This window comes from Urocampus carinirostris, chromosome 2 (genome assembly GCF_059441175.1).
Source record: "Urocampus carinirostris isolate Australia breed hairy pipefish chromosome 2, RoL_Ucar_1.0, whole genome shotgun sequence".
Taxonomy (NCBI): Eukaryota; Metazoa; Chordata; class Actinopteri; order Syngnathiformes; family Syngnathidae; genus Urocampus; species Urocampus carinirostris.
Window position 1 is genome coordinate 11,089,448 of NC_142350.1, and position 25,591 is coordinate 11,115,038.

At 39.7% G+C, this 25,591-nt stretch overlaps 1 protein-coding gene across 2 annotated transcripts; it reads right to left on the reverse strand.

The window, feature by feature from the left end:
- Positions 1–116: 116 nt before the first annotated feature.
- ago4 (argonaute RISC component 4) lies at positions 117–25,297 on the reverse strand. Of its 2 annotated transcripts, none has more exons than XM_088328879.1 (19): positions 25,122–25,297; positions 16,328–16,499; positions 16,126–16,246; positions 15,845–16,026; positions 14,448–14,584; positions 12,213–12,347; positions 11,987–12,074; positions 11,727–11,874; positions 11,522–11,641; positions 10,853–11,014; positions 7,761–7,894; positions 7,499–7,683; positions 7,267–7,426; positions 6,186–6,357; positions 5,969–6,112; positions 5,751–5,885; positions 5,564–5,665; positions 5,091–5,290; positions 117–5,006 (listed from the first exon to the last, which is right to left on the reverse strand). In XM_088328879.1, exons 1-19 carry the CDS (start codon positions 25,138–25,140, stop codon positions 4,898–4,900), a joined length of 2,625 nt encoding a protein of 874 aa, XP_088185005.1. In that variant the 5' UTR covers positions 25,141–25,297; the 3' UTR covers positions 117–4,897. The 2 variants fall into 2 exon arrangements, with proteins under 2 accessions (XP_088185005.1, XP_088185004.1); XM_088328878.1 differs by having other exon boundaries at positions 7,761–7,909.
- Positions 25,298–25,591: the final 294 nt, after the last annotated feature.

Genomic DNA, 25,591 nt, shown 5'->3' on the forward strand with positions numbered 1-25,591 from the left:
GGACACAAAACGCGGGACAGGGGATAATTCATGACTAGGATCTGGATAAATCGTTTAGGTGATCTGCAGATTTTTGGATTGCAAACATGAACGTTTGATTAAAAAAAAAATACAAATAACGTGATCGTAGATTTTTATTTTTTTTACAGTAACAAAATTAGATTTGCGACAGATTCGTGGAACAATAGTGTCACCTAGTGGCTAAATAAGCACATAGGGGCATTTGTAAGAATGATCACAAACAACTTATGTTACAAGCATAAAATACCAATTTATTACTTTGCACATTAATACGAGAGTTCCCTGCAGGCAAAAAAAAAACAGGTTTTAATAGCAATACTGTATGGAATTGCCCAATGAAGAGGTTAAACAACATGCCCTACCTACTGGTAAGAAAGTGTTGGACAGTCCCTCTGCTTTGATTGCCATTAGAAAACAATAGCTTTTAACAATTTTAGAGCACACAAAAAAATACTCTTAAAAGGAACAAAAAATATACAAAGAACTCTATTAAGCAAATTGATAACAGGAATCAAACGGTTTCTCATGCTCTCCCCTTTGGGACATACGTCTTAATTTATAAGTACAAAGAGTAGGGGAGCGCTTCCCTGGAAAAGGGAGACACCCCCCGAAATACGAGGCTTGGCCACAGGTATAAACCAGGAAGGGGGCGACCACACGTAGGGTTTGCTCGGAAAAGGGGCCGTGTGTTAACAAAGTACCTCGTTTGAATTTCAACACGACCCGAAAAATGCACCCCTCCCCCTCAAATACATCTCCGCCTTAGAACTAGACAATGTGGGAATCTTACAAAAATAAAAACTGAACGATCAACAAAGTGATAAACATTTAAACAACCAGAAAAACATTTGTTTGTTTTTTTTATCCTTATAAATACGATTTCAAACTTTAAGTAGAATATTCTGGCATGCAGGCAAGGAAAAAATAATTTTCTAAAGTCTACCTAACTATACCATCAAAATGCACATCCCCACTGATTGATATAAGCAAATGAAAAAAGTTACAGGGACAACAAGCATACAAAAAAAATCACTTAAGTAAAAAAAAAATTAGAGCTTTCTTTTACCGCATTTCAATAGTACAACTCACTGATATTGCTTTGCGCTGCTGTTTTATAAACAGCACGTGATAGCTTAAGTCCGATAAATTTCATTAACTAGGAAGTCAAGTTTAAAAAAAATAGTTAAAACGACAAGTTCTGTGCACCCATTTTGTCTACATAGGCAGCTATTTTGCTGTTGACAGGGTTTGTACAGTTTTCATGACCAAATTCAATCACTTTATTGTCAAAGCCAATTCACGATTTCTTCTGAACCATTCAATTTCCAACTTGGAAATACTACCTTGCTTCTTTACGTGGCCCTGAATTTATACACAACTCTTGAACTAATAAACATTTCAAAGTGCCCTGTTGAGGTTAGCATGAAGTTTAAAAAAAAACCACTTAAGCTAGTCATCTCCGTGAATTATCATTCACATGAATGGAGAGAGCCGACTCCCATCGTTAAGATTTGAATCTCTTTTACCTTGCAGAATGTTGTGCATTTGTTCCATGTTTTAGCCATTGTTTATTAAAACAGCAGCCTCCCATGATGCACCTGTTCTCTTAACATGACCACAGCACACAAACTAATATCAGCTGCCGGTAATATAATAGCAAAGCAAAGCTACTAGAGAGCAGTGTCTGCATCATTTTTAAGCAGACTTGTTTCATTTTTATTTTTTGTGGTCCAGCAGGTCAGACTGCTGAGAAACATTACAATAGTTTCCAGGACGTCACCCAAAAAAAACATTCAGGCACTTTTCACACCTTGAAAACATCAAGTATTCGAGGACCTCCGGGAACGGTGCATTCGCAATGATCGCAGCAAGGCTTTAGGGCTAGGACCTTAGCTTGGCCTTTTGGCTGAGAGTAAGTGTCCCGGCTCCTAGGCTTTGTAGCGTATTATGAACTGACCGATAACGGATAATGGATAATGAATAACGAAGATAGCTAAATAACCCTTAAAAACCCCAAAACCCCCATTCAAGGACTTCAAGAACCTGTACAAACCCTGCACAGCTCAGCTTGTAAAGGTGACAAATTGGCCGCCTCCTTAGATGGCTTTTAAATAGTTGTGGTTTCCTTCTAGTTGAAATTCCAAAACCACTGACAGAATGTCACATATAGGAGTAGAAACACAAAACTTCTCATTAAGATCAACAAGTAAAACTTGACTTCCATTTAAAATATACAATCCATAAGACTAAGATTATTTAACTGCACCCCTTCAATTTGCCATGTAGCGCCTCCCCTTTGCAATTCCACCCCCCTCTGGAGACCCAACCCATTCCGAGGTTTAACGCCGACAAGCACGCCGTCCCCAGGAGAGCGCTCAAACTCATTCATAATAAACCTGCAGATTTACGGGTTGGTTTATTACAAAAAGGGTTCTATTCTGAGCTGGACCCTCCTGATGAGGCGTGCCCGCCGACTGCCTCCCCCAGCATTCTCGGCCGTCCAGAAGCAACACTCGAGGCGCCACGCGTAAAACTGCGAGGCACGTTTTTCAATGGCGGGGCAGTGCTCATGCTAGAGTCAAATTGTTCCATTCAGTGTTTAAGTTTATAAAAGTGGGTTGATACATGAAATACACAGAAATTAACCATTAGAAAAAAAGATCTCATTGCCTATCGCAAACCGTTTGAAAAAAACAAACCCCCACCGCCCAAGCTAGCTTCAATCCAGATTCGATCCTTGATCGTCTCCATCCGATTGGTCGGAACAGACACAATGACTCACGGAGGCGTGTCTGGAGTGCTAAAAAACACTTGGGTCAACTTTTAACGCGTTTACTGCCATTGACGACTAAAGACGCCCGTGGTAGTTAAGAATGCGGGTGACGTCTTCAGATGTCATTGGTAGTGAACGAGTTGAGAGGAGCGGGCTAATCCACCACTTGGGTTAATTAGGCCCAGATGGGTCATTTTGGTGAAAAAAAAATATATTGTACCAAACAACTTTTAAAAAATATTGTTTTATGCTAAAAACAAAAGTCATTTTGTTTAAAATAAGAATGTTTTTAACCCCCCCAAGTTTATTTGAGATAATGCATTGTCATTGCATCAGGATATATAATTAAAGGCCTATGGTGTGTTGAACGGTTTAAAAATTACAAGATATGTTTCCTTTGAAATCCCAAAATAGTAAATGTTTTTTGTTTCAAACTTGTCAGATTATGCTTCGATTTGTTTGATAAAATGCATAACCCTGGCATCAAAAGATGTAATCAATGAATGTGTATAGTTTGTTAAAGGGTTTACAAATCACAGGATACATGTCTTGAAAGTAAAAGTTAAATATTGTTTTAAACCTGTCAAATTGGTCTTTTTGATTAAAACCTCCCAAAAAATGCTGGTCGACTTTTGCTTAAAACATCCCAGAGTTTGTTGCAATTTACCCAAGTAGTGGACCAGTCGACCCGAATGTTTTCAGAAGTCCCAGATTTCTGCTAGGCTGCACAATCAAACAACTTCCATCTATTCGCCAAGATTCTTTGACAATTTCAACAGCCCTAAACTCTAACGTCTAAAAATTCTTTGAAAAAAGTTTATCACAACAACTACACATTGACGACATTGATAATGACAACACCAAAAGGTAGCACTAAAATCCTAAACAACAGCTCAAGATAACCATAGAACATTCTTATATTAAAATTTACAAATCTGCTTCTTTGATCCGTATGTATAAATGCATGAAGGTCATTGAAGATCGAGAGTGCCCTCTGTTGCTTGTCTAGCGTCCTGGGTCAGAGCAATGGATTGGCTGTCGTTTACCAAAGAGACCAAGAAGAAAAATAAAAGAAATTTCTACTAGAAATGAAAAAAACTGTCAGTGTCATAAAATCTTGGGAGGTCCAGAGAAAAATAACTCATACCTGAGGCAGCGCTGATGCAGTAAGACTAGCTTTAGCCACACAACAGGTCCCTAAAGTAAGTCAGTCCAAACAGAAACTGATAATACTTTAAAATCCCACCTGATGGTCATCAACTAAGCAAAAAAAGCGACCCAGGAGCGCTGAGAAACCTCACGCCACCTCTACGAGGCCCGCTTGCATCGTTTCTCTCAAAGCTGCTCTAGAGATGTAAATATGTTTATATGTGTCAATATAAAAACAATTCTGAGGCATTTACAGCAGTCATTCCCCTCAATTTTCCCTTTACATTTTCAGTGGCCCGCCATGAAAGCACGTGCGCACACAAACAATGACATCTATTTACAAAACACACATACGCCAGCTACTTACACAAGGGATGGGAGGAAAGTAGTAATGGGCATGGACACCCAGGTCACCTCGTTTGTAAGAGAAAAAAAGTTAAACACACTCATAAAAAGGAAAAAAAAAAATATATATATATATATACTATATATAGATCATTCTTAAAAGCCCCCTCCCACAGATTTCCAATCTCTTCATGGAGTATTCCCTCCCAATAAAACCCAAGACCTTGTGACAGATTTTGCCCTAGTGGGCTTTGAGGTAAAAGTAGATCAGAGTCCTGCTTAGCTGGGAGAGCGAATGAGCAACACTCAGACGCAAACACGAGTGCAGACATTCAGATAGGAAAGACAACAATAACACAAAAATAATGGCTCAATAAGTAGTATGTGTACGAGTACAGTCAATTCTGATTTTCTTCTGTGCGTCAGAAACCCTTTAGGGTGCGCAGTGCTGATTTTGCTGGTTTGGAAGGGCGACGAAATTTGAGCTAAAAGCTACTGGATGAAGAATCCTTTCAAAAAAGTGTCGCTTTGGTGCACAATTAAGAAATATTAAAAGAGGAGGAAATAATGCTGATAAATACAGACTGGATGAAAGTCGGGCTCGCTGGTTTAGGCGAAGTACATGGTGTGCTGGGTGTCGTAGTGGATTTGAACCGCTTTGGCCAAAGCCTGTGGGTCACGACCGTTACTCTGACCAGACACGTGGCTCCCCTCGGCACTGGATAGTAAAACACCAACAAAAACATGTCAAACGAGGAAAATCAACTATTTCAGATGAAAGACTTTAGGTTTCGCTCCCGACCTGTCGTGGTCTTTGTCCACCAGATGGTAGCGTGCACGGAAGGCCACCAGCCTGGCATAGTAGGCAGGGGCCGGGATAGAGACTGAGCGCGTGCAGCGAACGTACGTGTGGCACAGCTGGTAGGTGAGCAGCTGCAGTTCATCAGCTGTGAAGCAGTTGTCGTCCCACAGGACGTGGTAGTGAGATGGACGGCTGGTACCCTGAACAAAAGCAGGACAGGAAGTGGGTTTAGGAAATTGAAAATTGCTTGTTTGTGTCCATAAGCATTCGTTTTTTATTGGACTGTTAGGAGAAAAAAAAAATGCTTACCTCTCTCGACGTACAACTACTTAAAATAGTTGTATTTTTGCTTTTTAATCAAATAAATTGGTTTTTTTTTCTTAACTAAGGTTTTAGATGATACACAGTCACCAGTTTAAAGATATGAAAATAATGATTTAGAGTTGGCACACCATTTCAATCCTGCACCTCACCTGAATTCCAGCATGGCTACACAAATAGAAATCAAACTCGGACGGATGTGTGATGGTGCTGTCCACTGTTGTACCAGCCGGCACGTTACCGCTCTTCCCAACCTAAAAGTGACACACAAAAATATATAATTTGGGTTTTTACATGTATATCAATAAGGCGTCTGATGTTGAAGTCAATTATTCTCACCCTCTCAGCTTTGTCAGAGCAGAAAAGGCGAGTGTGGTGGCGTTTTTGGACCACAATATATGTGATGCCGGGCCGGTAATCCTCTTCCAGACTGATGCACGCCTTTCTGATGGCTATCAACTCTGGCCATGCAACCTGGGAAAATAAAACCATAATAATTTTCAATATTCCTATTATAATAAACCTAAACTAATGTTCATGCAACGCATCTACGTCACCTGTTTCATCTGGCCTTCAGACACACCACCGCGATAATAGATAATGCGGGTGGGCTTGAAGCGAGTGGACTTGTAAAACTGGATCAGTAGCTCCCGCACCATATTGGTCAGATCTTGAATAACCTCCTGACTGAAGAGCTGCTCCTAAAAACACCACAAAGACTTGGCTTCAAGACTTAACATTCAACAAACATACACATGAAAAGGATTTACAAACCTGGGACATATCTTGACGGGATGTTTGTACTCTCACTGTGGCGCAGTAACGGCTGGGGTGGCCGTCCATGCTGCCCACAACCGCCGCTATGGATGGCTTCTTCCCGTCACCTGCTGGAGGGTGGGTGACATCAGCACCGAGGAAGATGACAGGCTGCTGGAATACGGACGGCCTGCACGAGAACATTTCGAGAAGAAGATTGAAATAATTTGGGGTATGATGACGCCATCTTATGACATTTTCACTTTACTGTGTACAACAAAATGTTTTCATGCCCCACTTTACTACATTTTCCCCAAATACAACAGCAACAAAAAATTATTTCGCAAGCCCAAAAATGCACATCCCAAAAATCTCCAAGATGCCTGCCTGTCATTGGTCGACATCATAAAATGCTGGTCTGCTATTGGTTTTCCACACAGAATGACAAAAATGACTATAAGCTGGTGACCGAACTACTTCCCACAATGAGTTTCCCTTCATTCAGTTCAGAATGTTGGGTGGTTTGTAATGACTTTGATAGTCTGCAATAAGATACATTTTTTTCTACTGTAATCGCAATGAGTCTCAAGCTTTGCAGTGCAGCTAGAGGGAGAAGCAAAACCATAACCATGAAAACAAAGCCTGCAATTCTTAAATACAAAGAAGGCATACAAAATCGCTAATCTCACCAAGTGGCATGGCCTTACCAATTGACGATTGGGACTATCATTAGAAATGAAGTGATTAACGAAAGGAAAGCTAAGGGCATGACAATCGTTGCAAGATCATTTTTAATCTGATGTGTCCCACCTCATTCTTCACCAGCTACACTACTTGAGTAACACTAAAGGTACATTTTATTTTTTCCTTTGTACATTTATCATGTTTCTATTTACTTGGATGTATAACACACATAAGATGATATACAGTAAATACTATTAATTTTTATAATGTTTTTATCTGTGGCTTCCAAAGGCATTAGCTAACAAGCATAGCTTTTATCCTCCACTATACAGCCCTCTTCAGAATGGATTCATGTTATATCCAAGGGGTTTACAGTTTTTAAGCAAAACCCAGGCTTTAAAAAAAAATTCAAGACCTCTGGTGTGGAACAAGGACGTTGTTGATGCCTCCCAGTTTGGCGTTGATCTTGAGGCAGAGGTTGGAGAGAGTTTGTGGAGACGTCTTTACAACATTCTTCACCTGAACACACTGGGTTGCCATACCGAGGAGGGTGTCACCCACCCGCTTCACTTCAGCTGTGGGGGAGGGAAATACGGGATAACCTGCATTTATCATCAAGAATTGTGACTATATAAAAGCAGACTTACCATAAACAGGCGTTTTGCCAGGCAGGATGACAACAATCAGCTGCAAGCCGACATAAGACATCTTGAGGTGCTTAAACATTGGCTCCACACTGTCCGCTCCTTGCGCGTATTTACAGAAACATGGCTGGCCCTGAATAGGCATCCCAGCATCCTTTGAGATCTTACGCAATTGGTCAGTGAAGCTCCTAAACAAAAAAAAACAAAAAAAATCAGAGCTCGTGAGAAAAAGCACAATCTAGCAGAGGAGCATTCCGGCACTCACTTTAGCAGGTCCTCTCTGCACTGTTTCTGTGGCGCGAAGCAGGCCACGGCCCAGACTTTGATCTCAATTCCGGCATAGAACTGCTTGCCCCTCATGTCCCATACGCCCTGATTGGGCGTGGCCACCGTTTTGTTCTGCGGAGAGAGTCCCTAACCTCTTAGTCAATCCACCGGTTGAATGAGTTGATACACAAGGTTGAGCCACATTGATGAGGGGAAAAGATTTTGCTCCTGCTTCAGAGTAGGAACAGGCCCATAATTGGTTTAATAATGGAAGAGTTTAAAATAAAAATGAATGATTTATAAAACTTTTGTTTAGCAGTCTTCATCAGAAAATATTTGACCAAGAATAATCAAAGTTACACATTATTATTAATTATAATCATGCCATGTTCTCAGTGCTCACAGTTTAAATGTATAGCCATTACAAAAAAAATATATAGGAACACTATTATATGTTGCACATATATATCAGACCATGATAATCTCATATCAGGCCATGCTTGATTAATAGTGGTTTTAAATCCAAAAGGATACAAACTTTCTACTAGTTTAACAAGCTTTACCAAAGATCATTACAAGCCTAGTCAGAATCCAGGGATCAGAATGGAGATTTTCATTTTCAGCTGAAATAGCCAGCGTCCAGGAATAAACCAGGGCGGAGCCCCACCCCCACCCCCCAAAAACCTGGGTTTTAGGCAATTTACTTGTCCAAAACCATGCTTATATTTATCATTTAAGTAACATTTTTAGAAGATTAAAATAATTTGCCCACATAACTGATTTTTTAGTAAATACTGCAAGATAAGTTCAAATGCAGTTCAGTCCCTGCAGCTTGTGCGACAATGCGGCCAATTTTTCTAACGGCCGCCAGGGTGCGCCAGAGCAATAAAGGAAAGAGTGAGACAGTCGGATTTTGAATTTGTTTGCTACGCAAGAGAAAAAGTGAAAAAGTCGGAATGCCTTTGGGGTTCAAAAACAGCGGAAATCCGCGGATCCGCGGAAAATTCTGATCCCTGAGAATCTTATCAAATAATTCAAGCAGTTTGTGGAGCCCATTATCACACAATTTTTAGGTATTAGTTTGGACCAAACGGAAGTAAAAGCAGCCATTAGTTTTGAAGTGAAATTGATACCTCAATTCAAAGCAACGAGAGAAAAAGCTTTAAGGCCTCAACACAGTCCACATTTCAAAGTATTTGCTAAACGATGATTAAACTTGCTGTCCCAAGGGGCAAATCCCCAAGTGTAGAAGAGTGCTGCTTTAAGCGATAAAATCAAACAGTGAGAACAACAGTAAATGGAACGTATAACAAAATGGGATATACAGCCAAACACTTACACAGCATGATTGGGATTATGTCATGTCAGCAGAATATTAAGGTGTTTTATTACCTGTAATTAGACCAAATAGCCCCTCATATGGTTTTACAAAAAAAGCGAATACATTAAACTATTCTTTTTACTTGAATAACTATTCAGCATTACATTACACAGCATTATCATGATTAGGATCGTGGAAGGGTCTCCAACGTGGTACCCGTGGACCTCTTCTGAAAACAGCTCACCAGTGCTGGGTCATTGCGATTTTTTTTAGTAAAACTATTGTTTTAGTGGTCGAGTATTTAACTTTACTTCCAATAATTAACCTGGTAATAAAATAGTAACAACACAGTAATAACAGGACAAGTTCTTTTAGAAATTCATATCAAACTGGGTCCCCTTAGCACTAGTGACAAAATGTAGAACTTGGCTTATAAAAAGGTTGGAGACCCCTGGAATAGTGCCTCTAGTGCTCGAATAATGATGGGAAAAGCTAACATGATGATTTTCACGATAATCTTTTTTTAATCAATTGACACGATTTTGATCACCCACATGAGATGTGGCCAAATTGAGATTCAGCCGGTGCATTACCAACCTTGTGTGTTTAGACCTCCCTTTGCACAATAAAGAATAATTGAGTCGGTATCATGGCAAAATCTCAAATATCCATTCTCAAAATGTAGAATATAAGAATCATGAAAAACTATACTAGTAGGCTTAAGCCATAATCACCAATCATACATAAATAAAAGGCTTGCAATATTTCAGTTGATTTGTAGACTCTAGACTGTATGACAGATTTCAAATTGCACAACAGAAAATAAGGAACTTTATCACAATGTTCAGTTTCTGAGACAATCCTGCATAGGCATTTTTTTTAGAGATTTAAATTCATCACAAGCAGCAGATTATCATTGCCATGGAATTGAATACTTAACAATAATTAATATATCTGTTCATGTCTACTGTGGAAAATTATTATCCAACGACTGCAATGAAGGATTTGCACACAGAGACTGCTTAGCTCCCTGTTGGCTTAAGATGTGATTTTAAGGTTCTGTTGGTATTATACAAAATCATGCATGAACTTGCTCCCTCATATCTTTCAAATTTTCCCCTATGTTGCGGTCCGGAGCCTTCGCTCTGAAAACGCTGGTCTACTAGTGATCCCAAGAGCCAAGAAGAGATCCGCAGGTTCGAGAGCTTTCTCCATCCGGGCCCCGGTGCTGTGGAATGCTCTTCTCACTGAAATTCGATCCGCAACCTCAGTGAAAATGTTTAAATCTAAGCTTAAAACACACTTCTACTCTATAGCATGTGAATAACCCATACTTTATGTTGATAATATGTGTATCATTTGCCCTCATGTAGGTTTTAGATGAGGGGATGGTGTCATAATAGTCTATAGTTTGCAATAGTCTTTGATCTGTGCAGCCCTTTGAGACTCCTTGTGATTAAGGGCTATATAAATAAACTGACTTGACTTGACTTGACTTGACTTAAGCTGCACCACAGGATTTCCCCACAACGGTATTCTTCAAAGTTTTGTAGGCCTTGTAGAACACATTGCTGCAGTGGTTTCTTTGAAAGAAGTTGCTACTTTTTAGTTTTGATTAATTAACTAAAGAAAAACAAATGTTGAAAATGTAATCTGTAGAATATATTATTAAGACTATACCTGCAAACCTGGAACCCAAAACATATTGTTCCAACATTTACACAGACGCCCCAACCAAGTGTGTTAATCATTGGGGTCCCAGTACTCACCCTGCCGCAATCCCGTCCTGTGTCCGTACTCACCCGGCCCCCATACTGAAGCATGGGTGCCGGGAGCACTCGTCCTGTCACCTCAGTCATATCATTGTGGACCACGATGCCAAATTCCTTCAGGTACGGGTCAGGGCCACCGACCATGCTGTTGCTTTTGACCTGGGCAGGGTTGAGAGAAATTTAAAACAAAAAAGGTTAACAGAATTTTGTGTTTGAGGAAAATGACCACACAGTTACTGCCTGGCTACTTATCTCACTGCAAAAGATGGGTTTTTACATTTCATCAAATTGATTTTCCTTTTTAATCCAGGTGAAATACAAATGTTTTTTTGTTTGATTTAGTGTACGCAAAACGAGAACACATTGAGTGTCTTGGAAAATATGTTATATATAAAAAAAAAAATATCTTAAATGCCTAGGGAGTTTTGTTTGACATCTATAGAAGTTTGTTTGAATGAATGTGGCATCCATTACGAATTCTAAACGTAATCGGAAATGGAATGGAACAAGTCTGCATATATTTTGAAACTAGAAAAAAAGGATCTAGATTTGCTCTTTTTTGGGTATGCAATTTTAGATTTCTCTAAATAATTCAGATCACTCAACGTAGATTGTGCCATCTTGTAAAATATATAACAGGCAACACAAGGCCACGGACTCACTCACCAGTCTGCTGATCTCTTCTTGTCTGTCTGGGGCAGAGCGAGCAGTAGCTTTAATCATAGTAGATGTCTGGTTGTCCGTCAGCTTTTTTATACAGCGTTGCCCGGCTACAATATTACAGACCTTTGTTGAAGGTGCACAAACAAATAATGATTTATTGTTTTTTGTATTGTACTATGTACAAGTATCTAAATGGTCTTTTTGTCACCTCCAATGGCAGATAGGTGTGCTTCTGTTCTTGCCCTACTTGCAGACAGGGTAAATGTGGATACTTGAGCTGCAAGTTGTACTTCTGCTTGAAATACTGAGCGACTGTGCACTCCATTGCTTGGCCATTCTCAAGTTGTAAGGGAAACCTGTCGCAAAGTAAACCATACACACAGAGTGAAAATAAACTGACACTCAATACGGATTGATTATAAAACATAAAAGGTCTCGGAAAAATTGTGAAAGAGGAAAGTGAATTACGTTTGGTGGCTGGCTGGACGGCGCGTAACATTGCACACACGATACTTCCTCTTCATCTGACCACAGTGTGTGACCTCCACTTTCAGGCCTGTTAAAACAAATACAGGGTTGAATACCAAACTTTCAGTGTGCTTTCTAGAATCAATGTCCAACATTTCTGAAGCAACTTACATCTTAGCACTAAAATTAAAGCCTTTAAAAACTGCAACATTCAGGCAGCCCTTACCTCTTATTTCCTTGGTAAATTTGACACGCTGCGAGTCAGTTAACGGTTTAGTCTGTTCATTGATATTCTGGATATCTAAAACTTCACACATGAACTCGATCACAGGCTGAGCGCGGTAGAACGCAGTGGCCGACACTGAGGGGAGCAAAGAGACAGTATTAGTCAAAAGTCCCCCATCGATTAGTAACTACGAGCAGAACAATTCCATGCATGAAATATCACAGGCTGAGTACGGAATGCAACATTGATATGTGCAGATGCTTTTAAGAGGCTTAAATGGAGATTGCAGCTGGGCGGAAGGACCTATTTCAAGAATGATAATTTGGTATTAATAGTGCATCGGACTTCACAAAATGGTGCCACTATGGCTCGGGGCCATTTGCTGCCTACTTACTATGGTCGGCAGCCTATTCCGAAAACAATATTTGTTGTTCCTTAAACATTGTGTTCTATAATGCAAATGAAGTACACTATTTTAAGAGTAAAAACAACGATATCCTGATCTTTAGGGTAATTTAATACAGTTACGTCTAAAATAATTTAGTATTTCTTATGCCCCATCATTTGGATCAGGATAGATGTAAAAAAATATATATATACTGGACTGTCTCAGAAAATTAGAATATTGTGATAAAGTTCTTTATTTTCTGTAATGCAATTAAAAAAACAAAAATGTCATACATTCTGGATTCATTACACATCAACTGAACTATTTCAAGCCTTTTATTTTAATATTGCTGAATTTGGCCTACAGCTTAAGAAAACTCAAAAATCCTATCTCAAAATATTAGAATACTTCCTCAGACCAAGTAAAAAAATAGTTTTATAACAGCAAAACTAAATCAAACATTTGAAAATGTCCATTGATGCATTCAGTACTTGGTTGGGAATCCTTTTGCACGGATTACTGCATCAATCCAGCGTGGCATGGAGGCGATCAGCCTGTGGCATTGCTGAGGTGTTATTGATGCCCAGGATGCTTCGATAGCGGCCTTCAGCTCATTTGCATTTGCAGGTCTGGTGTCTTTCATCTTCTTCTTAACTATACCCCACACATTCTCGATGGGGTTCAGGTCAGGGGAATTAGCAGGCCAATCAAGGACAGTGATGCCATGGTCAGTGCACCAGTTACTGGTGGTTTTGGCACTGTGGGCAGGTGCCAGATCATGCTGGAAAATGAAATCCTCATCTCCATAGAGCTTTTCAGCAGATGGAAGCATGTAGTGCTCTAAAATCTCTTGGTACACAGTTGCATTTACTCTGGACTTGATAAAACACAGTGGACCAACACCAGCAGCTGACATGGCTCCCCAAACCATTGCTGACTGTGGGAACTTCACACTGGATTTCAAGCAACTTGGATTTTGCTCCTCTCCAGCCTTTCTCCAGACTCTGGCGCGTTGACTTCCAAATGAAATGCAAAACTTGCTTTCGTCTGAAAAGAGGACTTTGGACCACTCTGCAACTGTCCAGTGCTTCTTCTCCATAGCCCAAGTCAGACGCTTCTTCCGTTGTCTTGAGTTCAGAAGTGGCTTGACCATGGGAATACGGCTATTGTAGCCCATTTCCCGGACACGTCTGTGAACTGTGGCTTTTGATACCTGGACTCCAGCTTCAGCCCACTGTCTTTGAAGCTCCCCCAAATTCTGGAAGCGGCTCTTCTTCACAATTTTGTTAAGGCTGCGGTCATCTCTCTTGGTTGTGCAGCGTTTCCGGCCACATTTTTCCCTTCCAACAGACTTTTTGTGGATATGCTTTGAAACTGCACTCTGTGAACAGCCTGCTCTTTGAGAAATTTCTTTTTGTGTCTTACCCTCCTGATGGAGGGTATCAATGATGGTCCTCTGGACAGCAGTCCGATCAGCAGTCTTCCCCATACTTGTGATTTAGTTTACTGAACCAAGCTGAGTGTTTTTAAGGCTCAGGAAACCTCGCAAGGTGTTTCGAGTTAATTAGATGATTCAGGTGATTAGTTGAATAGCCTACTTGTATACTTTTTCATGATATTCTAATAATTTGAGATAGGATTTTTGAGTTTTCTTAAGCTGTAGGCCAAATTCAGCAATATTAAAATAATAAAAGGCTTGAAATAGTTCAGTTGATGTGTAATGAATCCAGAATGTATGACATTTTTGTTTTTTTAATTGCATTACAGAAAATAAAGAACTTTATCATAATATTCTAATTTTCTGAGACAGTCCAGTAATAATGATAATAAAAGCAGCACAGCTTTACCGTCGATGTTCAGCATCATGTTCCACATAGCAGGACGGACGGACTGATGGAACCCAAACCACACTTCTCTCCCTCCTCCTAAAGGATGGTAGTAGCCCTCAGGAGGAGAAAAGAATGAACGCCCTACTGGAGTGTATCTGTGAAAACGGACCACAATTAAAAAAAATAATATTCAAAATACTGTAGACTTAAACCCAAGAGTGGGACCTGAACAAAAAAAAGTGCAAAAAATGCAGGAAAGCTAACAGAAGTGAAAAATGGAGGAAGAAAGCAAGCAACGAGAACTCAATTGTAAATCCAAAGTACGGACACTTTTCAGTTTTCATACAGATCCCAGAAAGACTGGCTAGACATGACAAAAACTGTCTGCGAACTTTGTCCGTATCCCACAGCGGTAACATGGTGAACATGACCGCAGATATTTTGTCCTTTCACCCCTATAACAACATTAGCCAAACCATTAGACTGGTGGAAATATAATCAGATTGAGTATCCTCTCCTGGTAAAGCTGTCAAGGCAATCCGTATGTGTGCAGGCAGAACTGTCTGCTGAACGCATGTTCTCCAATGTTGGAGACATTGTTACAGCGTAGCACCCTAACAGCAGAGCATGTTGATGAGTTCAAGTTTTTGCACAAGAACCTTGATACTCCTGAGCGCTAGCACAAAAGTAACAGTAGCCTACCAGTTACCTGCTTGTATCAAAAAATGCTCTAAGTTTTGTTTGTTGGCATTTATCTGCAACCCAGGGTTCTGTAAAACTTACAGTACAGCTTTTCTTTTATAGTGAGTTTTCTCACAATAAATATATAAATATAGTATTTTATTACCTTAAAGCATTACCTCGGACTGCAATGTTTACTTGCAGAAGAGGGTTTGGAAAAATATTTAGAAATTGAAAGATCTTTATTTCAATTTGAAAAAAAAAATAGCTTTTATTTGTGTGGGTTTTTGTTTTATTTTAGAGGCTCCATTTTATCTCCTTTCATCTTACAGTGTTAATTGTTAATATAATCATTAAAGGACAACGTTTGTGTTGCGTTGCCATTTCAATTCATGACATTTTGTGGCTGTAAACCTGTTAAACAGGGTACATGTTATGTTCTCATCGTCTCAGTTGCAATACATGTCAAGTTCCGGACTGACTGACACACTCTGATGGGCATTGTTTGTTTATGTTCCAAATGTGTATGATTTAAGTTGCATGTTTTTAGGAAAGAAAATTAACTTGCAATCATCAATTACATCGAATCGCAATACTTGGAGGATCAAAATTATCGAGAATCGTGATATAAATCAAATCAGCACCTTAGTATTGTGATACAATCGAATCATGACCAAAGCATATCGTCCCACCCATACTTAAACCCAACAAAGTTATTTAATAGATATAAGGACCTCATGGAAGGGAGATGCCGCGTGATAACATCGAGAGCCTGAACAGAGTCCTCCGGGACTTCATTCAGGTGGCCCGATAAGGCTTCAAGGAGCATCTGAAGACTGACCACAGACACCCACTGCAACGACACTTTGAATGTTTGATCTTTGCCTTCCCCTGGTAAGGTCACCTCCAGGTCCACCTGGAACAATTAAGGAAATGTAATTGAGTGGGTAATAAGAGCAAGAAAAACAGAAATTTTTTGGGGTCAATAAAGGGGGCTTCAAAGTGGGATATTCACCCTGTCTCTCCCAATAGGCAGTGGATGAGCTGTGTACATGTTCCTCTTCCCATCATAGCCAGGCTGTCGGTCTCCAAAAATTTGCATTTTGAAGTGCCGAACCATCGTGTCCACCACCTCCCTGGAAGTAAAAAAAAAAAAAAAAAAAAGCGTGTGCTGAAAGTACATACAATAAGATGCATCCATATTGATGCCAAGCTACCTATTGACCCTCCGTGGCCGTTTCTCAGGCTTGATGTCGATATCATAGTGATAGACATCAATCTTGGGAATCTGCACTTGGAAGTGGTTGGCCAGGAGACGGATGGGTTTCCCCACCGTGCCGAGGCCGGGACGCCGCGGAGGCTGGAACAGAGAGGTCGGGGCAGGAGGGCCTGGAGACGACAACAACAGTGATCACATCCCATTGATCAACCTTGAGAAAACATTGACATGCTAGACGATGGAAAATCATTGAATTTCAATTTCTTCAGTGCTTTGTCTCAATGCAATGCATGTGCTGCAATCGATCCAGGTTTCTGCCCCCTGACCATGTGGGTCAAAGAGAGGCCAACGAAACAATGACCTCCAATTATCGTTGGACTCACCCCCAACTCCACCCAGACGTGCAAGGGCACCCACCCCAAAATGTGAAGACAAAGCCGAAGCTTCCCTCAGACAGACAGCAGCGCCATATGGAGGGGTGGTGCACAGAGTCTGGGATTACCGTTATATTTGGTGCATACTCCCAGTTCAACGATCATTGAACTGAATATACAATCTTTGTTGGGGACAAGCAGAAATATTATCTTTTCTTTCCTTTAGATAAAGTGTCACCAACCTCTGAATACGAGAGGTACTTCTTTGTTATGGCTTAGTGCGAAGTGCTTACATTTTCAAATTTTTTAGGTAATCAAAATAATCCCATTATTGGTGAGCTATTCTATTATAGTGACTGTGGGGGCTACCTGGTGCCTGCGGGGAACACATTTGTGATCCTGCTTTTGACGGAAAATTCATTATGTCAAGACATCAGAACAAAGAAAGTAATGACATCAGCCCTAAATTAAGATTTTTTTTCATAACAAGACCTTGGTAAAATTAAACATCACTTAGATTATTGCGACATTTATGAAAGGCCCATATTGATTTGAATTGCGCCGCCATAAATCCACTCTCTCCTTCAAATAGTAATACGCAGCGCCTCAATACCGATTTACATCCATAAGGCAAGATGGCAGTTTTGATCATTGTTAGATTTAGTGATCATCAGTATGAATTCATTGGACATGCATGACCTCAGACATTTGGCATCATCAGCTTTGGTGATATTAAAGGAGGGTTAGGAGGGTATGTGTGTGTGGATAGGGGGCTGCTTAATGCTTTTGTTAACTGACAGCTAAAGGACTGTGGGGGTCCCGCTGGACTCAGTGCACCCACACGCTCTAGTTAACAAGTGAGGTGCGAGAGCACAGACAATTAGGGCCCCGTTTCTCCTACGAAGTACATTTGCTTATGTACCCCCATCAAGAGCAGGCCCCAAATACACCCCCTTTTCTCTTTTTGGCAAAGATAAACATGCTCCCCGCTATAGTAGCAGTAGTTTGTTTGGTGCCTTGCTATTGTTAGCTTTCTATGACAGTCGGCGTGTGACTCACCGCCTTGACAATGCGGGATGCTTTTATTCTCAGTGTTGTCTTTAGCAAGTATCGTGGCACTTGTCAGAACCCGCGCTAGGCAAAACATGTGGGGCTAAACTAAAGCTAAAAGATAGACTATAAATGTTCTGCAATCTACTTTAAAATCAAACGCGTATAAAATCAGCTATAGTTTTTAGAAATCCATAGGAAATATTTGTTGTTTGCACATGAAACAACAACAACCATTTTCAGTGGCATGCAAAATCCTTTGAAAATAATTAGTCCTATTAAAAGTTTTTTTGCACCTTACAGCTACCAAAAGATGCAGATTGCTGTCAATTTTGCAAATAGCGTTGACCTATAAATATACTATCACTGTGAACTTTAATTTGCAGAGTGACTGTTGTATTTTTGTTAAAAAAATAAACTATAGAAGTTGTATGTCATTGGTATCCAACAAACTGCACTTGAGTTACGGGTATGAGTTACTTGGCATCAATGAGGACTTGAAAATTTCCCCGAGAAAGCGTGCTTAGTTGTTTGGTCAAGGGAGGAAAACATTTTTTAGTATGTATTTCAACCTCATCGAAACGATCGAGATATGCTGAAATATATTCCTCATGACTTAATACTATTTTTTTTTATTAAAAAAAATAAAAAATACAAAAAGAACAATAAACGACACGTGTTGAGGACGATTTTGGGTGGTAGTCATTCTTGAAACAAGCTATTAAGTCTTTAAAACAGGGGTAGGGAACCTATGGCTTAGGAGCCATATATGGTTCTTTTCATGAGAAGATACGGCTCCGAAATAAAAAGTAAATATTGCACATCTCTCTGTGGCGTTCCAAAGTCAAGTGATTTCATCCCGATTTTGGTCCATATAAAGCCGAAGCAACTTAATGCAGAAGTTCGGTAAGAAATCATTAAAACTGATAAATAAAAACGCTGGGAAACGACTGATTGGGTGAGCAGTACAGGTGGGCGGATCCCTGCACACAGAGCAAGGCACTCTCGCTCAGTGCAGTCTACACCGAAAGTAAATATGACGATATGCTTATTGTTTGCAGTAATTTGTGACATTTTTACGAAAGAACTTTGCATGCACGTTGTTTTGAAACCGTTAAGGACAAATTTATTGGAAAAAAATTGCCTCAACACTCTTAACTGAAGGAAGACAAATTGTAAATGACATTTACATTGATTTGGGACACAGGATTTGGCATTATTACCATTTCATACAATTGATTAAATCATCAAATGACACACAGTGAAATAAAATGCGCTGAAGAATTAGCTTTTGTCTAGAGAGCGCGTTTGGCAGTTTTTTCAATTTTGTCTGAAAATATATGATGTGGCTCTCAATTTCTTTTTAAAAATGTTTCGCTTTATGGCTCTTTGGTTCAAAAAGGTTCCTGACCGCTGCTTTAAAATATTGGATTGCACAAAAAAATAATGAATGTTGAGAAGTTAAAAACAACAGGAGAAAATGGATGAAATGAAATTACTTTGAAGTACTCTGAAACTAAGCAATTAGCAATTTTGTGTTCAAATGAACACAGTAAATTGTTAAGTTTACCTATTATGTAGTACACATTAAAAACACTCCACTTCTATTTAAATGGCATTTAATGTCCGACGGCCACCACAGAAAAAAAAAATCTTTTTTAGGAAGTGGTACAATTCAGCTGAGAGTCTTGTTAGCATTTCCCATCAAATGGATAGTGGGCGGGAGAGTCATGCAACTAGGCCGACTATGTTTATTCTGCTAATGGATTCCACAAATAACGCATAGAGCAGACCAAAATTACCGATATTACGATTTAGGTTTTCCTCTTGCTATGCACAGGTTGTTTGTTTGACACTGAAATGAACCAAAGTAGTGCCTTGTGTAAATGGATCTAAACCCTTTACAGGTGCGTTAATGAGGCGTAAAAGATAAATTCATAATCAGAGCGTGATTCAGGAGTATGAAAACCAAGTCTCTGGCATGAAGATGTTGGTCGAGCCAGTTGATGACTCACTGTATAGAACTAAGCAGCCATGACATTGACACCCACACCTGCAAATACATCGATTACAGACATCATCTTTTTTGTAAAATGTACTATTTTAAAGAACGAAAATGCACCACATTATTCAAGTTACAGCATCCAAAATAGTAAAATTCAGCACAACACAATTATGGAGATATTCTAGCACTATTAGGAGTGGGGAAATGGGCAACACTGTTGTACAAGCACTTTCCAATAAGATGTTTACATGCACACTGACCATTGGGTCACACGAGAGACCAGGGTTCTGAAATAAATAACGAGCTGATCTTCATATATTTTTTCTCAACATGATTTTGTATGGATTGTTCAATCCTAGGGATGTTGTAATCAGGTTTTTGGTCCAACAAGGTCCAAAACATATTAATGGAAATTATACCCAGTCGGATTAATCCAGGAAAAAAAAAATTAATGCCAAAAATTAATTTATGCATTTTAGAAAGCATGAGCATGTTTGAAAATATAATGGCTTTTAAACAACCTGACTACTCTGTTGCTGTTATATGCATTAAAAAATGTCCTTTACAATCTCTGCTCCTATTGTGTTCAATCGGCTTCTTTTGTGACAATCCCTGTCAGTTGAAGAGGTTGAATCAGAAGTAACAATTAAACGCTTCCTGTTAGTAGAGCATTAAAGCTTAATTCAGAGTTGTAGTTTATGTTCCAGAGTGACACTTATATAGGGTTGCAGTTATTCCATTTGGCTGCATTGCTTATGGTTCACAAGGACCTATGACTAGTTTGCGAACACTGTTAGAACCAGTGATGATATAGTTGGATATTTTTTTTATATATATATATATATATTGTATGCAAGGTTACAAAGTGAGCCATCCGAAAATGACAATGGTGAGAATTTTTTACAAACGGGTCATTATCAGTTTCAGTTAAGCATTTGGGTTTCTGGAAAAATATGATATTTATCAAACCATTCACATGACTATAGTGGCAAAAGTTACCCCAAAAAATGGTGTTCGGAAATAACAGAGTGGAAAGCAGGAAGGAGGTCATTGAGGATACAACGGTCATTTCTGCAAATCACCAAATTTATTTATGTGAAATCACATTAAAATAAGCTAGTCTTTTACACTTAACTCCAAAAATGCACATCAGCGCATTTAGAAGTTTGGCTTAAATGTTCCCGGCCAGAAGAATGGACTGCCTTACTACATACTGTCAGAAAAATGGGAAACTGTGGCATTTTCGTGACATATGTTGAAGAAAAATTGTTCTGTTTGTTTAGCATGCGAGTGCTCCTTATTAGTTTCTGGACTACCATACCATGGTTAATTTGGGCCCCACAAAATAAAAAATTGGCCTGACAAGAAATCAGCAAAAGGGTTCATATAAATCAAAAGGGGTTTACATGAATATGAATTTTGTTTATGAAGAAAAACTCAGTTTTAGCACAACCGTTGATTGGTTAAAAGTTTATATTGCCTTAACAAATGGAATATTGGAGAATATTCCTAAACGGAAAGTTGGCTGTGTGTGAACTTAAAAGGGACAGTGTGTATTTGGCACCTCCTAGTGGTTAAAAAATACTAATGTAATGCTTTAAATGATAAGCACAAATACATGAACGCACAAGTTTACATTTTCCTCAAATCAAAAAAACAAAATTTTAAAAATTTGTAATTATTTGATGCAACATGAGCCTCACCTAGGAGGAAATGCACAAAATTGTCAGTCGTTCTGCTGTCATGGGTAAAACAAAACTTGGCGAAGGGCTGGGCAAAAAGTAATTACCACCAAAAAAACTGCGGTACGGGTCACTTTGATTCTCCAGTTTGTATCCTTGTGCTTTTTAAGTAGTTATATTTGTTGCACGACAAAAAACATTTAGTGGTCAAATAAAACAAACATTTTAAAAAGAAATTAATTTAAATATTAAGCAGAAATATATGAACTCTTACAAACGTGCATTTTTAAAAATATTCATTAGGTGGATAAATGTGTATCTAATTTACATAACATGAGTCTCATCAAGACAAAATAGCTCCAACAGAGAGCACTAAGCCACAACCACCAAAGTAACGTGGAGCGAATAGAGCAGCCAAAACAACAGCGAGGGACTATTTAGTTGCTATGCCTGATAGTGGTATCGTCTCTTTCTTATTATTCAAACGCATCTCAAAATAGAGTAGAAAAGGGTCTCAATTATCATATATAGTTATATTCATGGCATGAAGTGGATGCAAAATGTTAGCCATCCATGAGGAAATCAGAAGCCCCGTACCAAAGTACACGTAAAAAGAGATTCAAAGTTGTGAAAGATGATGGTATATGGAGGATATACAAATGAGTTTCAGGTGATGAACAAATGGAAACTACATCACAAGCCTCACAAACCAGATACACCGGATAACAAACTGCACATCCGATCAAATGATTGACAAGTTTTAATTTTTTTACGAAACGCCACCTTCGCTTGAATTTGTTACTGTCATAGGCAAACGAGGGCCCAGTGATATACTCAAAGGAAGTGCAAGTAAAGCGGTCACAGTAACTTTTAAACTTCTCTCACTTGACAACTAACCAACCCAACGCCAGTGTAATAAAAATAAAACTCTTACTGCAGAAAAAAAAAAATTGTTTTGGTTCCCATCGATCTCATGCACGTTGAGATGGTGAATCCAACATACCATGCATTATGTGTGATACCAAAAAAGGGCAAGGTTGTCATTTGCCTCGTGTTCCGATTGGCTGAAAACAGCGCTGTCGGATCTATGAATTGTCAGCAGTGTTGCTGCTATGTACAGGGATGTGATTTGACCAAAGTGAAATTATCTGAAAATTAGCGGGGGGGGGGGTGATTGCTAGCTGGGGGGGGGGGGGGGGGGGAACCAGGTAGGACCAGGGCAGTAAAAAGTACAATAAGTATAGGCCCTACAGTAAAGTGTTGGTGTAATGTACACATGAAAATCTATTATTGTAATTGTTAAATATTTATGGCCATTTTTATTACGTTATAATATTTTCGAAAAAAATGGGAAAACTGTCAAATAAATTTGAAAAGTTTACCACCTACCTCAAAATTCACGACTCTATCAGCAACTGGTACAGGTTGTTGGGGTGGATCACGTCTCTTTATTACCGCTTCCGATTGTGATGTCAATAAGGGATGGAGGCCGTAAAGTTTTGGAGTTTTCGTTTGGGCACCGAAACTTCCAGCGATGGAATAATTTGTCGTTCTTGACTGGAGTTCTTTCACGTGTTTTTTGCTCTTTGCGTGACTTTCAAGAGCTTTGAAACCTCTCCCACCATAGTCGATGGTATCATGACACCAAATGCAAAGTGCTTTCCCGGCACGATCGATCTTCCGAATAAAGTCATTGAACAAATTCGTCACAGTCTTCTTTCCAACATTCGTAGATAATTCCTTCTCCAACCAGTCCCATCGAAACTTGTTTTTTACAATCTTATCAATTTCTTTAGCTCGCGGAGCATCTTTGCGTTCGATCACGGACATCTTTCTTTAAACACCCGGCAAAAACGTGTGAGAAATGAACAATGGCACACTCCTATAACAAGCGCGTTTATTGGTCAACACGAGACTTCAACCAATCGCAAGTACGTTTCATTTCAGTTACGGAAACACTCAAATGGCATGCTGTCGAGACGAAATCGTTTTTTTTTACCAATTAAAACACCGGAAATTTTAAAATTTTATTTTTGGAGATAAAAAAAGCGGAATTCCGCGAATTAGCGGAAAAATCACATCCCTGTATGTAGTGATGGCACAATGAAGCCCCATAAAGCAGTGAATCCCTGGAAGGAAATGCTTCACACAGACATACGGGCTCGGGATGTCATTTCTTTGACTACGCCATCTGGTGATCAGAATACAATATGCTTGGTGCATGCAAATGAAATGATTTAAATCATGACCTAATTAATGACTTTTTAGTGTCTGAAATATTTATACATACACACTGTTACTTTGCTTATGTTTGCGCAACAAGTGAAAATGTGAACAAGAGGAGGCAAAAAGTGCGCATTTATTTTTGATTGTTTCAAGGTCAGACATTTTTTTCTAATGCTTTTGGACTCAGGTAAAGTTAATAGGGAATCCATAAAGTTTATTTGCCCATTTCATAATGAGCTCTAACCAAGCGAATAATTTCCTGAATCAGTGACGTTGGTGCACTCGCTTTGCGAGGCTTCAAACTCACGGTTCATGGGCCACTCATTTAAACTACTCAGCACACGCTTCAGGGATTTCACCAGAGAAGCACATCACTACTGCTGATACCCAAACAAAAAAATAAAAACAAACAAAAAGACAAATTACTGCGGTTTGGTCACTTAAATCCTACATAAATTTACATTGTTCATTGTAATTTTTAGCACAACAATAGTGACATCTAGTTGTCAATAAATACACACTGTCCCTTTAAAAAAAAAAAAGTGGTACACACACACACACACACACACACACCTGTGGATGTAATTGAGACAATTACAATGTCTCCTAAGGGGGAAAAAAAGATACATTTTTTGTTTTGCCACTCCTCTAAATCCTTTTATACCACCTTGTATGAGCAACCATTAAAAATTGTTGATTTGTTGTACACAAAGCAAAGCAAGCGGAAGGATGTGCTCATTTCTGTTGGGGAGGGAAAATACAATTTGCAGCTCGTAAATTGTTATCGCTTAGTCTTTTAAGACACAAGCTTCCTTCAAACGGGAAGTGGCTTTGTTATTATCTCGCAGATGCAGAATACGTAGCACGCCCGCAACCGAGTGATGGTGAAAAACGTCATCTATCCATACGGATCTCTTATTAGAGATCGTCGCCCCCTTTTTTGAGGCGAATTTATTTATTCATTTCTGACGATTTGGGAAGAAAGCACAAAATCCCCGATGGCGGTCGCTAAGCGATCAAAAGCTTCGAGGGGGATCCGGGTGTTAAAATATGTGGCACAGTTTGTCCCGCGACGACCAGATGGCCTGTTGTCATCCGGACAAACACATCGTGGATGGAGCAACGTGCGGTGTAAACATCCACTACGATGCGGAAGACAGGTCGGAGTTAAATCCTCTCTCGCACAATGCCAGCTCCGTCACGACGGGCCGTGCGTGCCACACATGAATAAAACGGAAATGTCCGCAAAATTACGCACACATTCGACGTCTGAGGAAAATATTTTGGCTCGACATGAACAATGTCAGAGAGACACATGTGGGGGGTGGGCCCTGCGTTTGTTTTCTCGTTTGGAGGCCTCAAAATCAGCCGCGGCCCCCAGTGAAGCCACACACCTGAGCAGGCGCGTCGCACTCCCGCCTCTCTCCGCTTCACGCCCCGCCAATGATTCCTTACCGGGTCCGAGCGCTTCCATTGCCGAGGCCTCCCTCTCCGACTCTGTCCCGGCCTGGCGGCTCCGTACCGACGCTGAAATTGGGGGCGGTATCGCGAAGCTTAATGTGGCTAATTTAAGAAAAATGGGGATAAAATACAGCGAGGGGTGCTGTTGACTGGGCAGGCTGACCCGAACTGTCCAGACTGCCCCCGCTGGCGCTGTGGGTTTTAAACTGCGCATGCGCGAGAGGGAGGCTGTCCTTTGTTTTGTGCGCATGCGTCACTTCATCAAGAGTTAATTAAACTACACGAATAATTTATTTGTAAACATAACCAGATATTTTCTGAGCTGAGTAAATTAGATAATTTTCAAATAGATTTGAAAAAAAGCTTATATGCAAAATCACAACACTTGCTCCGTTTCTAGCTACTGTGCAGAAATATAGAGGAGTGTCTCAGAAAATTCATTCATTCATTCTCTGCACCGCTTA